Source organism: Acipenser ruthenus, chromosome 23 (assembly GCF_902713425.1).
Source record: "Acipenser ruthenus chromosome 23, fAciRut3.2 maternal haplotype, whole genome shotgun sequence".
NCBI classification, from domain to species: Eukaryota; Metazoa; Chordata; class Actinopteri; order Acipenseriformes; family Acipenseridae; genus Acipenser; species Acipenser ruthenus.
In genome coordinates this window covers 17,647,017-17,662,087 of record NC_081211.1, presented here as the reverse complement: position 1 = coordinate 17,662,087, position 15,071 = coordinate 17,647,017, and the positions used below count along the sequence as shown (strand labels likewise).

Genomic DNA, 15,071 nt, shown 5'->3' with positions numbered 1-15,071 from the left:
AATTGTTTAGCTACTGCAGTAAGATACATAGCTGCAGTATAATTATCTGGATCTGTAAACTTATGAATCTATTTTATGTTCCACACACATAAAAAATATCCATTGATGGAGTTTTTGCTATTTAAACATGTTAAATTGACTGCACACAGCCATCTATTGTATTCGCTGTCATCCTGTACTGATATTGAAAGCTACATCAATGTTCATATACGTTATACGCATCTGGCCCATATTTCCCCAGAGCTCAAATAAGGATAACTTATGTCTATCTATATGGAGAAAAGAAAAAAAAGTTTCTGTAGGATGTGTCATAAATTAAAATGAATTCCATGTCAAGAAACTGTTAACCATGATCTCTCCACCCACACACACACCCCCACACTCCCTCCCACACGCATATCAAATCTGAAGATGACACAACAATTGTACTAATTCCTGGAAACCTGTATTTTCATTTAAACTTTTTTGTACCTGGTTTAGCAAAAAATATAATTTACAGTACAACACAGTAGATGTTATAAACAAACTTCGTGATCTTGGATTTGTGAAAAGAGAATGAATGCACATTTTCAAGGCAAGCAGAATTCATGATTTTTTTTAACCAAGGAGGGAATTACCAATTAACTCAGAGAAAAACATATTAATATATGTACATGTGTTTTCACTGTAATAAATTAGCAATCAAATTGGCACTTAAATTGTTATTGCTATCCATGTTTAACCAGATTGATCACGCTTGTAACGCCAAAATACAATTTGCACCATTTTTGTAAAAGAAAAACAAAACGTGTACCAAACATCTCAGATGGTTTATTTCATGACTTAAAAGTGCGTATACCATTGCGGCCAATACCTATAAGTGATAGGTGCTTCTATTTGCCTGCAGTGATTCCATCGCTGGGGTAATGTTCAAAAACAGCAGAATGAATTCAGCATTGCTTCATGGCCAGTTTGAATCTCACCTCAATACTGTAACCCAGTCCAGGAGCAGACTATCAAGGGAATCACCTCTTTCACCCAGCAAACCTAAGCAAAGGATGGTGCCAAGTTACTGAACCCTGAAGGAGACAGTTCTGACCTCCTCTGCCACCTGACCAGCAGGGGTCACTGTGGTGCAATGATTCAAACCAATCCCAGACAATGGTCTTTCCATAACCCACTTGAGTGCAAAGGCCAATGTACAGTAATGCTCTCTGTGGTGTCCCAGTCAAGTCCAGCAACTTGGCGCAACTGGAATTTGAACTGACAAGGTTCTGATGGCATGATTCACCCTGTACTCCATATGGCAGTGCCTTTATTACATGGACAGTGGGAGAAACATGAAGCAGGACCATGAGCCCAGTACAGGGGCCAATACTTACCACAGGCCCACAGATCAACTGGTTTTCCATAAGGGTCTTTCCTCAGGACCTCCGGAGACAGGTAGCCAGGGGTTCCAGCAAAGCCTGCAGTGAAAGGAAGCAAAGGGCCATTTGAAATGACTCGCTAACGGTCATTTGATTTCCTTGCAAACCCGAAAAACAGACCTCAGGAAATCATTAGCTCAATTTGTTGCAGATCAATAGTACTTTTATCAGAGCTGTCATTTCAAAGGAAATGTGGTATTGACTAAATCACACTGTGCCGGTAGTTATCAAGATTATGTAGCACAGCATATGTCTGACACCATAGCTGATATAACATGGGCTAGGTCGATGGATAAGCATTATTATAAAACAGCACACATCACTGTTTCGGCAGTAGTATTTAACCTTTTCCAGAACCAGTTATTGGCTTAGCGCTACACAATTACGATCTCTAACACAATGTCATTGCAACATGGTATTATTAGATCATTGAAAACAGGAACCAGTAGTCTGCTACATACAGTATATATAGGCTATCTGTAACTGATCTTTAAATGCAAGTGTTCTATTTGATTTCACATTTCACAAGTGAATCTAAAATATGAGTTGTTTTATAGATACAAAATATGTATAATAATATTAGAGTACCGGAGGAATTCAGAATCATTGCAGATATCATGAAAGGATTTATGAAATATAGATACAGTGCCTTGCGAAAGTATTCGGCCCCCTTGAACTTTGCGACCTTTTGCCACATTTCAGGCTTCAAACATAAAGATATGAAACTGTAATTTTTTGTGAAGAATCAACAACAAGTGGGACACAATCATGAAGTGGAACGAAATTTATTGGATATTTCAAACTTTTTTAACAAATAAAAAACTGAAAAATTGGGCGTGCAAAATTATTCAGCCCCCTTAAGTTAATACTTTGTAGCGCCACCTTTTGCTGCGATTACAGCTGTAAGTCGCTTGGGGTATGTCTCTATCAGTTTTGCACATCGAGAGACTGAAATTTTTGCCCATTCCTCCTTGCAAAACAGCTCGAGCTCAGTGAGGTTGGATGGAGAGCATTTGTGAACAGCAGTTTTCAGTTCTTTCCACAGATTCTCGATTGGATTCAGGTCTGGACTTTGACTTGGCCATTCTAACACCTGGATATGTTTATTTGTGAACCATTCCATTGTAGATTTTGCTTTATGTTTTGGATCATTGTCTTGTTGGAAGACAAATCTCCGTCCCAGTCTCAGGTCTTTTGCAGACTCCATCAGGTTTTCTTCCAGAATGGTCCTGTATTTGGCTCCATCCATCTTCCCATCAATTTTAACCATCTTCCCTGTCCCTGCTGAAGAAAAGCAGGCCCAAACCATGATGCTGCCACCACCATGTTTGACAGTGGGGATGGTGTGTTCAGGGTGATGAGCTGTGTTGCTTTTACGCCAAACATAACGTTTTGCATTGTTGCCAAAAAGTTCGATTTTGGTTTCATCTGACCAGAGCACCTTCTTCCACATGTTTGGTGTGTCTCCCAGGTGGCTTGTGGCAAACTGTAAACGACACTTTTTATGGATATCTTTAAGAAATGGCTTTCTTCTTGCCACTCTTCCATAAAGGCCAGATTTGTGCAGTATACGACTGATTGTTGTCCTATGGACAGAGTCTCCCACCTCAGCTGTAGATCTCTGCAGTTCATCCAGAGTGATCATGGGCCTCTTGGCTGCATCTCTGATCAGTCTTCTCCTTGTATGAGCTGAAAGTTTAGAGGGACGGCCAGGTCTTGGTAGATTTGCAGTGGTCTGATACTCCTTCCATTTCAATATTATCGCTTGCACAGTGCTCCTTGGGATGTTTAAAGCTTGGGAAATCTTTTTGTATCCAAATCCGGCTTTAAACTTCTCCACAACAGTATCTCGGACCTGCCTGGTGTGTTCCTTGTTCTTCATGATGCTCTCTGCGCTTTAAACGGACCTCTGAGACTATCACAGTGCAGGTGCATTTATACGGAGACTTGATTACACACAGGTGGATTCTATTTATCATCATTAGTCATTTAGGTCAACATTGGATCATTCAGAGATCCTCACTGAACTTCTGGAGAGAGTTTGCTGCACTGAAAGTAAAGGGGCTGAATAATTTTGCACGCCCAATTTTTCAGTTTTTTATTTGTTAAAAAAGTTTGAAATATCCAATAAATTTCGTTCCACTTCATGATTGTGTCCCACTTGTTGTTGATTCTTCACAAAAAATTACAGTTTCATATCTTTATGTTTGAAGCCTGAAATGTGGCAAAAGGTCGCAAAGTTCAAGGGGGCCGAATACTTTCGCAAGGCACTGTAAATATCCATCTTGGCAGCCATTTTAAAATTACTTTTTTTAATACTATTTACCCACCCTTTAATACAAGTACCAGTAAAAAGTAAACATCGTTTCCGGTAGCTTATTTCCTAAAGTGCTAAACCAAAGATTGTGTCTGACTTATACCCCTGCACAGCAACCTTTAGAGGCTTGGGTGCTATTATAGAAGCATTATTGATCACAGGGATGACAAGATACTGAAGACCGTTAATCCTGTGTCAGTATTTCTTTAGCCATTGGTATGAGGCATCCAGTTTTAATGAGAGATCCAATTTACAGAATGTAATATAAGCAAGAATAATATATCAAGAGCAAGCATGGTTAAGCTGGGATTTATACATACAAGTAACTCTATATTGCCAAATGCTGCTTTCAGACTACATTTATGTATTGATTTATTTAATGTAATATGCCCCAAGATGGTTTCTGACAACTTGGGTATGGTGTAGCTATGGAGGACTCAGGAGCCATACTACACTACTACGACTACTACGACTACTAATAATAATAATAATTAATAATAATAATAATAATTTCAAACACATGTCAGGAATGGCAAATATTTGTTTAATAATCTCATTCTTTATACATTGTGTTCTGCTAAATCAGAAGTAAAAGCCAGGACCAGCTGTTGCAGTCAGTTTAACAGCTAAAAGACCTCAAAGCAGATGTGAAGGTCTTGTTGTTGAGCCATCAGCAGTTATAATTATCACCCTTCATGTAAATGTGCTTTATTTTGCTCTTATCAGCCCCTATTTTACTGCATTTAATCCTGTACTTCAGAATACTGTAATCTGCCAAGTTTTTAACCTGTAGTACTTTGTATTTAATCACATCCTGATGTAACTATCACTATTTAATCATATCCTGATGTAACTATCACTATTACCTGCTGTATTATTGAATTGTGGTTTGTCAAACTTGTACTTTGCTTGAACAAAAGTTATTGTATTTCTTGCTCTTATTGTATTACTTGTATTGTAACACTTGAAATGTTTTTGCTTACGATTGTAAGTCGCCCTGGATAAGGGCGTCTGCTAAGAAATAAATAATAATAATAATAATAATTATATTGTAGATTGAGTTGTTGGGGTTAAAGGTCAATATAATGGGTTGCAACCTGGCACGTGATGTCAAAAGTTATCAGTTACAGTAACCTCACATGCTTTATGGCACCAGTCATAAATAATGCAAGTACACTGACCTGAGCAAAACATAAAAGGAGTACAGATATATGCTGGGAATTCACAGCAGGTAATGTGCTTATGACACATAACAGTCAGTAATAATGGAACTGAGAGCATTTCTTATTGTTAATGACTTAGTGAACAACACAATCTCTAAATCACATTTCTTTAAGGTTGAAATGTCAAATGTAAATGTGTTTGGAGGACGGCTTCACAATTCTTTTCAGACTGAACTTTATAAAAAGGACACAATTATCTCACCCAAATCACAGCTTTATAACCAGGCAGGTAGAATAACTGCCTTATTAGCCAGCAAGCAGATCCCTTATAAAAGTTCCCCATAGTAAAAGCATAGCAAAGTGTAATACAGCATAGTTAAAGACATGCCAAACCACGGTAAACCATGGTCAATGCCTAGTATAACCATGGTTAAAACATGGGAAAACTGCAAAGTGACCTTGTAAATGTATAGTGATAAATATTGATAAGGGATATACCATACGGTATGTAACAGAGAAACTTAAGAAAGAATGAACAGGCTTATTCGAGCAACCAGAGAGAGATTGAGTACACCCATCCCATCAGGGAGAATATAACCTTACCAGTGGGTAGGGCAATGGGGAAGACTAATCATGGTTATTACCCAACACAACCAAATATAAATGTAGTCCTTTTCCTGAACCATACATACAGTACAACAGCAAATCTGGTATTAAGGATATAGCATTAGTTATTGTCAGTGTGAGATATATTCAGATTTTGTACTATATATTATAGGATTAGTACAACATATGAGTTTTTTAAACATCCACACTAACTCAAGTCTTGGTAACAGAGCTACAGAGAACCTCACACTCATAAAGCATTATTATATCTGATCATCCCCTGCGATGTGCAAAGCAATGTCAGCTGCAAGGAATTCAGAGATGTGTACAGTCAACTGATATCGATCCCTTAAATTAAAAAAGGGGGGGGGTGAAAGCTTAAAGAGTGCATGTTGTCAGTCTGTTTGTGTTTTACTGAGTGGGAGGCATGTCTAAACACATGTGATTTATAAAGGGAAGGCTGTGATTGTTTCTGTCGTTTCTTTGCATTGTGGATCTTTGCAGTGGTGTTTGCTGTTCTTACCAAACCAAGCCTGCTGGTCTCCTTCCACTTCAATCGCCAGGCCAAAGTCAGCCAGCTTCACTGCCGCTCCCTTCGACTTGGACGCTAACAGCAGGTTTTCAGGCTTCGCAGGAAAAAGAGTACAGCAAAAGGGATTGATTACATACATACTGTGGATCTCATATGTACTGCTGACCCTGTCTCTGATCATATAGCAGAGAGATCTTTGAGTGGGCAAGAGGACAGTGAGATGACACTCTCATATAAGAGACAGGGTCAACCCTACATATGAACTTATTATGCATCATATTTTGGCTGAGAGTGGCTTCATGATTTAATATACAAACAAAAGAAAGAAAAACAGACAATGGTTTTCTGCTCCTGTTTAAGGTGTAATAATTATTTTTAGCCAACTGGGATTATGCCGCCTTCACTTCGTAAAAATTTCCTCTGCAAGTAAAATGTAGAACTTATCAAACTGTGAATTAAAAACTGAATCCCTAGTGTGGATATGTTCGTTTTCTTTCTTTAATTAAGAATCACAGTTGACTCTAAAGTAATTTATAACACTTAGTCATGTAGGAAATGAGACTCTTCTCTGGTAAAATGGAATGCATATTTGTTAAACAGTTAAGACCACAATAGGATATTTATTCAGTTTTATAAACCTTGATAAAATCTGCTTTTTTTGGTACAATAGCAAAAATTGTTAAAGCAATTACTGTCCATAAACAATTACTGTCCATAAACATGCAAGTCAGCATAACTTAACTATGGCCCCAAACCAAAGCATTGTCCACATTTAGTGGTTAATGTGCATGGTAAATTATTACTAAATCATTTATTTTCCAATAACAGCTTTTGGTTGCTATGCAACATATTACATGCAATATCCAATAATGGCTGTGCAGCAGCCTTTATCCTCATAATCCAAAGACAATTCAAGTTCATAAATCCTTAGCTCTATTAGCTATGCCGTTATGTTTTTCAAAGGAAGGTTTTTCAGAGGACTTCTCCTGTCTCCTGTTTTCATCAAAAGACATTGATTACGTGTCTCGGAAGAATTTTCAACCGCAATAACTTTTTCAAGTCTTAAATTAAGTCTTTACAATAGATTGAACAGGATTATTAACAAAAAAAGATTTCACTGATTATTTCGTATGACTGAAGGAGTCTTATTGGGATCACACAATACTGTAATTAACCTCCTGCTTGCTTTTGTGCTCTAAAGTTTTATCCTGTAGTTTTATTTCTAAATCTTTGGGATGGAAGATTGTTATTCGATACAAACTGTGGTTGCTGAGACAAAAGATTACTGGCCCCTGATTAAATCTACACTCATGCAACTGAAAGTGTCCCACAATGTGCCACACAGAACGATTGCATCTGCCACCACCACTTATGTTAAATTGTCTTTTTTTATTAGCAGATGAATGCATTTTGTATTATGTGATTTTTGACGATAAGTCGAATTAGAAATAAGACACTCCAACTGGGGTGACTTGTGTCTCCGATCACTTAGCAATCATATTTGTGGCCTAGAACTGAAATGGTGAATGTGTATTCAAAATCACTTTAAGAAACTGCTCATGAAAAGTTATAGACCAATTAAATAACAGAGCTGCACTGACTACATCACACATCACTGTCCTTGCCTCCAGGATTCAGGAGTTTGGTAACATTTGCTGCTTAGGTTCACCGGGTGAAGAGAAGTGATTGGCTTGGCTGCAGAAAAGAATGTTGTTTATTGATATTTAGTTTTCTTTGGTAAGTGGGTGAGGCTACATTTGAATTTGACATTTCAGCCCTTATGGAAAAAACATATATTTTAATATATGATAGAAGTATGATACTTATGTTTTTCATATATAGAAATTGGCCCATTTTTATATATTTAAAATATATGAGTGTGACAAAGATGGCTGCAGGGAGGAACTCAGACCAGAGAGAAACACACAGATAGAGACGGTGGTGATGCTGAGCTGAGTGCAATGGCTGCACTCAGCGTTTATTAACAAAATAAAAAGGTTTACCAAACAGAACACAAAACAGGACACGGCACTACACGCCAAAATAAACAGACAGACAAAACGAACTACACAGACAAACACGGTGAGCTTCTTTTACTATTATTACTTTTAAATACCCTCCGTCTCCTAACCCGTTCTCCACTCACCGAACACCAACCCCCAGTGAGTGAAAACATGCAGCTTTTATGCAGTTGTACCGAGATTCGATTGCTAGTCAATCATTCAATTGGAATCTCGGTACAACTGCACGTGAATTAATTAAAGTGCAATTCCCCGTGCTCACATATTACTTTTTACTTGCACGTGATGTGATGTGCCATCCCCGTGCCTAAATACAAATATACAATTTACACACACGTGAAACACAGACCGCTTATATCCCGTGTACCAATGCCTATACACCAACATTTACACACAACACGTAACATATAACACACACAGGGGGGGCACTTTGCCACATATACCCCCCCTTGTGCAACGCACACATGGCCTCAACGGCCACCTCCCCCCTTAAATACCCAGCAGTCCAGGCAAAAGTCTCGGGCTGGGACGGGAGGCTTCAGTGGGCCCATGGCTGGAAATGCTGTCAGCTCCCCTGCCGGTAGTGGCACGGCTGACAGCATGCTGGTCCCGTCCTGCAGCGAAAAAGCTGCGGGGGCAGGTGGTCCCCCGACCTCCCCCTTCTTCATAGCCGGCAGCTCCCTCCTGTGGGGCTCCGGCCACAAGAACTCCTGCAGCGAAACTGCTGCTGGGGAAAGTGGTCTCCAGACCTCCTCCCCCTTCTTTGTGGCCGGCAGCTCCCCTTTCTGGGGCTCCGGCCACCGTACTCCCTGCGGAGGTACGGGCAGCAGAGGCAGCTCCAGCTCCTCTGCTCCTGGCGGTGGTGGAGGCAGAGGCAGCTCCAGCTCCTCTGCTCCTGGCGGTGGTGGAGGCAGAGGCAGCTCCAGCTCCTCTGCTCCTGGCGGTGGTGGAGGCAGAGGCAGCTCCAGCTCCTCTGCTCCTTGCGGTGGTGGTGGCGGAGGCAGAGGCAGCTCCTGCTCCTCTGCTCCTTGCAGTGGTGGTGGCGGAGGCAGAGGCAGCTCCTGCTCCTCTGCTCCTGGAGATGGTGGAGGCAGAGGCAGCTCCTGCTCCTCTGCTCCTTGCGGTGGTGGTGGCGGAGGCAGCGGCAGCTCCTGCTCCTCTGCTCCTTGCGGTGGTGGTGGCGGAGGCAGAGGCAGCTCCTGCTCCTCTGCTCCTGGAGATGGTGGAGGCAGAGGCAGCTCCTGCTCCTCTCCCTCGGGTGGTGGAGGCAGAGGCAGCTCCTGCTCCTCTCCCTCGGGTGGTGGAGGCAGAGGCAGCTCCTGCTCCTCTCCCTCGGGTGGTGGTGGAGGCAGAGGCAGCTCCTGCTCCTCTCCCTCGGGTGGTGGTGGAGGCAGAGGCAGCTCCTGCTCCTCTCCCTCGGGTGGTGGTGGAGGCAGAGGCAGCTCCTGCTCCTCTCCCTCGGGTGGTGGAGGCAGAGGCAACTCCTGCTCCTCTCCCTCGGGTGGTGGTGGAGGCAGAGGCAGCTCCTGCTCCTCTCCCTCGGGTGGTGGTGGAGGCAGAGGCAGCTCCTGCTCCTCTCCCTCGGGTGGTGGTGGAGGCGCTGCCGGCTCCTCCGACAGCGGGGGTAGGGCTGGTGGCGCTGCCGGCTCCTCCGACAGCGGGGGTAGAGCTGGTGGCGGGCGTCTCCGCTGGGCTCCCTTCAGCAGCAAAAACAGCGGCTGCTGTGGAGCCTGAGCTTCACGCCCTCGTCCCTCCCAAAAAAAAATAGGGGTTTGGGCCTTCAGCTCCTCCCCTCCGGACACAGGACGCACCGACTCCTCCCTCTCGGGCCGTGGACGCACCGACTCCTCCCTCTCGGGCCGTGGACGCACCGACTCCTCCCTCTCGGGCCGTGGACGCACCGACTCCTCCCTTTTGGGACGTGGACGCACCGACTCCTCCCTCTTGGGACGTGGACGCACCGACTCCTCCCTCTTGGGCTGTGGACGTTCGGGCTCCTCCCACTCGGGCTGTGGACGTTCGGGCTCCTCCCACTCGGGCTGTGGACATTCGGGCTCCTCCCACTTAGGCGCAGGACGTTCGGGCTCCTCCCACTCAGGCGCAGGACGTTCGGGCTCCTCCCACTCAGGCGCAGGACGTTCGGGCTCCTCCCACTCAGGCGCAGGACGTTCGGGCTCCTCCTCCCCTGGCTCCTGCTCTGGGCAGTCCTCGTCCTCATGCCCATATGCAATGCACATGGTGCACCACCTTGGCTCCCTCTGCTTCCTCCTCATTTTTCCCCCTCTCTGCCTCCTTCTGCTCACCTTCCTCCTTTGGGCTGGTTCCTCCTCCTCTTCCTGGAAGGGGCAGACAGCCACCGTGTGCCCATACACCCCGCAGGCAAGGCACCAACCTTGGTCCTCCAACCTGCCGAGGAGATCCTCCAGCTCACTGCAGCCGTCTCTCCAGTTCCAGCCTTCCATTTTTTTTTTTTTTTTTTTTTTTTATTTACTTTTCCACAAAAAAAAAAACTGCGGTTCCCGCTCTGGCCTGAGCCCTGGAGGCGCTGTTGTCCCGGTTCTGACACCACGTGTGACAACGATGGCTGCAGGGAGGAACTCAGACCAGAGAGAAACACACAGATAGAGACGGTGGTGATGCTGAGCTGAGTGCAATGGCTGCACTCAGCGTTTATTAACAAAATAAAAAGGTTTACCAAACAGAACACAAAACAGGACACGGCACTACACGCCAAAATAAACAGACAGACAAAACGAACTACACAGACAAACACGGTGAGCTTCTTTTACTATTATTACTTTTAAATACCCTCCGTCTCCTAACCCGTTCTCCACTCACCGAACACCAACCCCCAGTGAGTGAAAACATGCAGCTTTTATGCAGTTGTACCGAGATTCGATTGCTAGTCAATCATTCAATTGGAATCTCGGTACAACTGCACGTGAATTAATTAAAGTGCAATTCCCCGTGCTCACATATTACTTTTTACTTGCACGTGATGTGATGTGCCATCCCCGTGCCTAAATACAAATATACAATTTACACACACGTGAAACACAGACCGCTTATATCCCGTGTACCAATGCCTATACACCAACATTTACACACAACACGTAACATATAACACACACAGGGGGGGCACTTTGCCACAATGAGATATATTTCAAATATATTTTAGTCTGTAATCCATATATTTATTTTATATGGATTACAGACTAATGAAAATATATGGTGCACCATACAGTATATTTTCAACATATAAAATAAATTTATGGATTACATATATATTTAAATATATTTTAAATATATAAAAAGGGGCCAAATATAAGGATCATACTTTTCTACCATATATTACAAATATATATTTTTTCCATAAGGGAATTTGGATAAAATAATAAAACTAGTCAGATATCCAGCATTGTAGAGCCAACTGTCTTTCAAAATTCCTTTGCTGGAGGTACAACAGAAGGGTTGGCAAAATGGCAAACCCGTACTTGTTCAAGGCATTGTGATAACAATTACCAGGTTGATATGTAGTCCTCACACCACGCAGGTTGCTTGTTCATTTTCTTTCACTACCACATAGCTGCTGTGAAGATGCTATATGTTGGCAGAGATGTTTTTCTCGAATCCCAAATCAAACTAAGATGCCCATGCACGGCACCACAAGCCACAGCTGGCCAAAAACAAAGATGCGTCATGCACACTCTTTTATTATTCACTGTGAAAAAGTGTTTCTTTAGCTGTAGCTGAGCTGTGAAACGTACCTTCAGGTCCCTGTGGACCACTCCCATCTGGTGACAATGAAGAACCGCCTCCAGGATTTGCTGAATACAGTGACTTGGAAAAAAAAATCAATTCCCTCTAGGGTTAAAAAGCTGTTCATTTTAGTCCTTTACACAGAAAAGTGTAGCACATTAAAATACAAGGTTTTTAATGTCTAAATATAAGAAAGAATGCTTCAGACTGCTCAATTGTAGCTAGATTGTAATGCCATCGTTGGCATTACTGTATCCGTTGACAGATTGATGTTATACAGTTACAGTTGTGTCTGTTTTTGTATGCTTTCTTTTGTCCCTGTGATAAGGATAATAAAATATATATACAAGGTATATACTACTGCAAGTGATAACATTTTAAATATATAGGAGGGTGTGTTTTCAAATAAAGGAACTGGTACAACTGAATTATTGACGATACCACAGAAATTGTGTAACCAGTGGTTGGGGGAGAGGTTTTATTGTAAGAAAAATGATAATAATCAAAACAAACCACTTACCTGGCATCAGCCTCACTATAATACTCCCTCGCAACAATATCTTCAAAAAGTTCTCCTCCAGTTATTCTAACAAAAAGAAAGGAAAATAAGGCAACACATTCATTGATACATTTGTACCCTTGGAGAATGGATGGTATTCAATGTGTTTTACAGAATCCGAACACCCTTCCAAATGGTCTTCAATGATAATGCACCAGCACAACAATAGTGGTTCTGCAGTCAGGGATAATGGCAGCACAAGGGCAGCTACAGTGGCATGAGCCAGTGGTAGAAAGGCATGATAGTGGAAACGTTATCATATTTTGACACATCAGTGGTGGCATAATGGTATTGCACGCTGGTAGTCCATCATTATCCCTACTGCAGCAACAATGTTTTTTATTACCAGTACAGTATGTTGCTGTATAAGAAACATTGGGTAAATGTGCATCCATTGGTAGAAAATCTTTGGTGTGCTTGTTTGTTCCGCTATGGTTTTATAATGATCTCCCAATAGTATTTTTCTGCAGGCGAAAAGTAATTCCATATTTATTCTGTTCACTTTCATTTCCTCCAGTATTCCCACTGGCTACAATGATGAGATTGAGCAGGACCTTGGGCAGCATTCTGTAGAGAACTCTGGCGATTAAAATGTCTACCCACCACCAGTGTCTGTTACACTAATCATTAAGTTGTAGAACTGATGGCAACCGAAGTTAGTCATCCTTGCATGAGCCTGTTAGTACTGTGTAACAATGCACAGTGCATCTTCATTCAGATCTGTGTTTACATTAGCCTTAGGGGGGCACACAAATGTTACATAACCATGTATGTATTTCCACAGCCTGTTAACAATAGGAACAAATAAAAAGCAGCAGCTGTAATAGCTGCATCCAACATTGTCAGAGTTATTTTATACCTGCTATCCTGAGCCATGACCTAACTGCAAAATCATGCATTTCTTTATAATGTTTTTCAAATGGTATAATTAGATTTCAGAAGTTTAAAAAGCAGTTTTGTTCTGGTGAATGCCATCCCAGCAATCCATTAATAACACTTGCAGAATGTATAAAATAAATATCATCCCATAGACTACCTAAGCTATGGAAATTGCAGCAACATTCATGAAGTCTTAAAAGGCCTGTTAATGTGAAAGTCTGTGAACCCATAGCCTCCTCAAACCACATCGAATCAACACCGTTTTTCCCTTCTATGGCTCATATATAACCTTTAGCTTTATATAAGCTTTACTCCAATCCTTTGAATTTGCATGTGCAGTTGAAAGCAAATGCAATCGTGTGTCTGTTACATGCAAATAGTCATGTTCATTCTGACAACTCAGATGACACATAGAATAAGGTCAGCCAGGCTTAAAAATTGAATTTGACAACAACTCTATCTTTAATTGTCACATACGTGCTTCCATTGCCAGCATTGTCTCCACTGCAAGTGCTAGATTGACAGAATCATTTATTAGTCAATGAGCCAATTCTGAAGGAACAGACACCACAGAAATCAGACCCTACCACATTTAGTAAAATGAAAATACAATAGGGATGATGTATTTCTGATAGTGTCATTCCTTCAATGAAAGGTACCCTGTCCATCATTGTGGGGCAGACTTGATCAGCAACAATATTCAGGTGCAGAAGGTGTTATTCAACTTTCCAGGGGAGTCAAAGAGCCCTGTGTAGTTTTCAGTGGGTGGAACATGTGCATGCTGCAGTACTGACAAATGTATTCCGTATATCTGTTCACTGCCTAATAACTACCAGAGCAGCTGTGTGTGAGAGTTGGGCTTGTTATGTATGCTAATCTCTAGAGCAAATGAGGAAGGAGTAATCAGTGGTGAGTGTGAAGCTTCCTGCTTAATGGGGCAGCTCAAGTTGTGCCAGCAGTCTGCCAACTCCACGTGGGTTCTATGGGGTGAAACAGGGAACTATTTGATAGTACTTGCCTAGCTAGGCAAATTTCCCCTTTGAATTCTATTCTTTACATTTATACAAATGCATATAGATTACTACAGGACAAATACGTTTTGTATCATTAACTGGAACGAAACAGTTTGTGTCATTATCTAAAAAAGCATGAATCGGCTAAGAAAGTCGACTTATGAGAGCTATCAATTAGGTGTTGCACTTGGTGGGGTTTTTTTGTGTGAATTTGTATAAGCAAGACTATGTTAAAGAAGAATAATTTGGTAACGTTGGTGTTTTGTAACTGAACTTTATCCCGTTAAGTCCGCTCGTGCAGCATTTGATAGGCTGCACAAAATGTCAGTTTATCAGCCGAGATAATTATTGGTTGTTAGTTGCGTTGGAAAGTAATTATATCCTGTGGTTACTTAGTAAAGCCCCGCCATGCAGCATTTGACAGGCTGCACAAAATGTGACAATAAGCGGATTTGTGAGATGATATTAAGAGAGGTCATTCCTCAAAGAACCTATGGTGTATGGCAAGTGGTTTTTTAAAAAATGTGATAATAAACAGGCTATGATATTAAGTGAGGTGATATAAAATGGGTTCATCTATATATATATATATAGAGAGAGAGAGAGAGAGAGAGAGAGAGAGAGAGAGAGAGAGAGAGAGAGAGAGGAAGAGATCTATCTATCTATCTATCTATCTATCTATCAACACACACACACACACACACACAAAAGTATTAGGGCAGTTAAAAAATTTGAAAAACCACAAAGATAGTGATTTCTATAATTTCCAATTGTTCTATTGAAAGATATAAATTAAAGTAGATATTCAGCTTTGTA

At 41.8% G+C, this 15,071-nt stretch overlaps 1 protein-coding gene across 2 annotated transcripts in view; it reads right to left on the bottom strand.

Moving 5' to 3' along the window:
* Window positions 1–15,071, bottom strand: part of LOC117413376 (calcium/calmodulin-dependent protein kinase type II subunit alpha) — a 71,755-nt gene that overhangs the window by 14,130 nt on the left and 42,554 nt on the right. For both annotated transcript variants that reach the window (XM_058996723.1, XM_058996722.1), the window contains exons 5-8: window positions 12,325–12,390; window positions 11,813–11,885; window positions 6,016–6,118; window positions 1,362–1,445 (exon numbers count right to left, since the gene is read on the bottom strand). In XM_058996723.1, coding sequence (XP_058852706.1) covers window positions 1,362–1,445; window positions 6,016–6,118; window positions 11,813–11,885; window positions 12,325–12,390 — 326 coding nt within the window. The remainder of the gene's footprint in view (window positions 1–1,361; window positions 1,446–6,015; window positions 6,119–11,812; window positions 11,886–12,324; window positions 12,391–15,071) is intronic.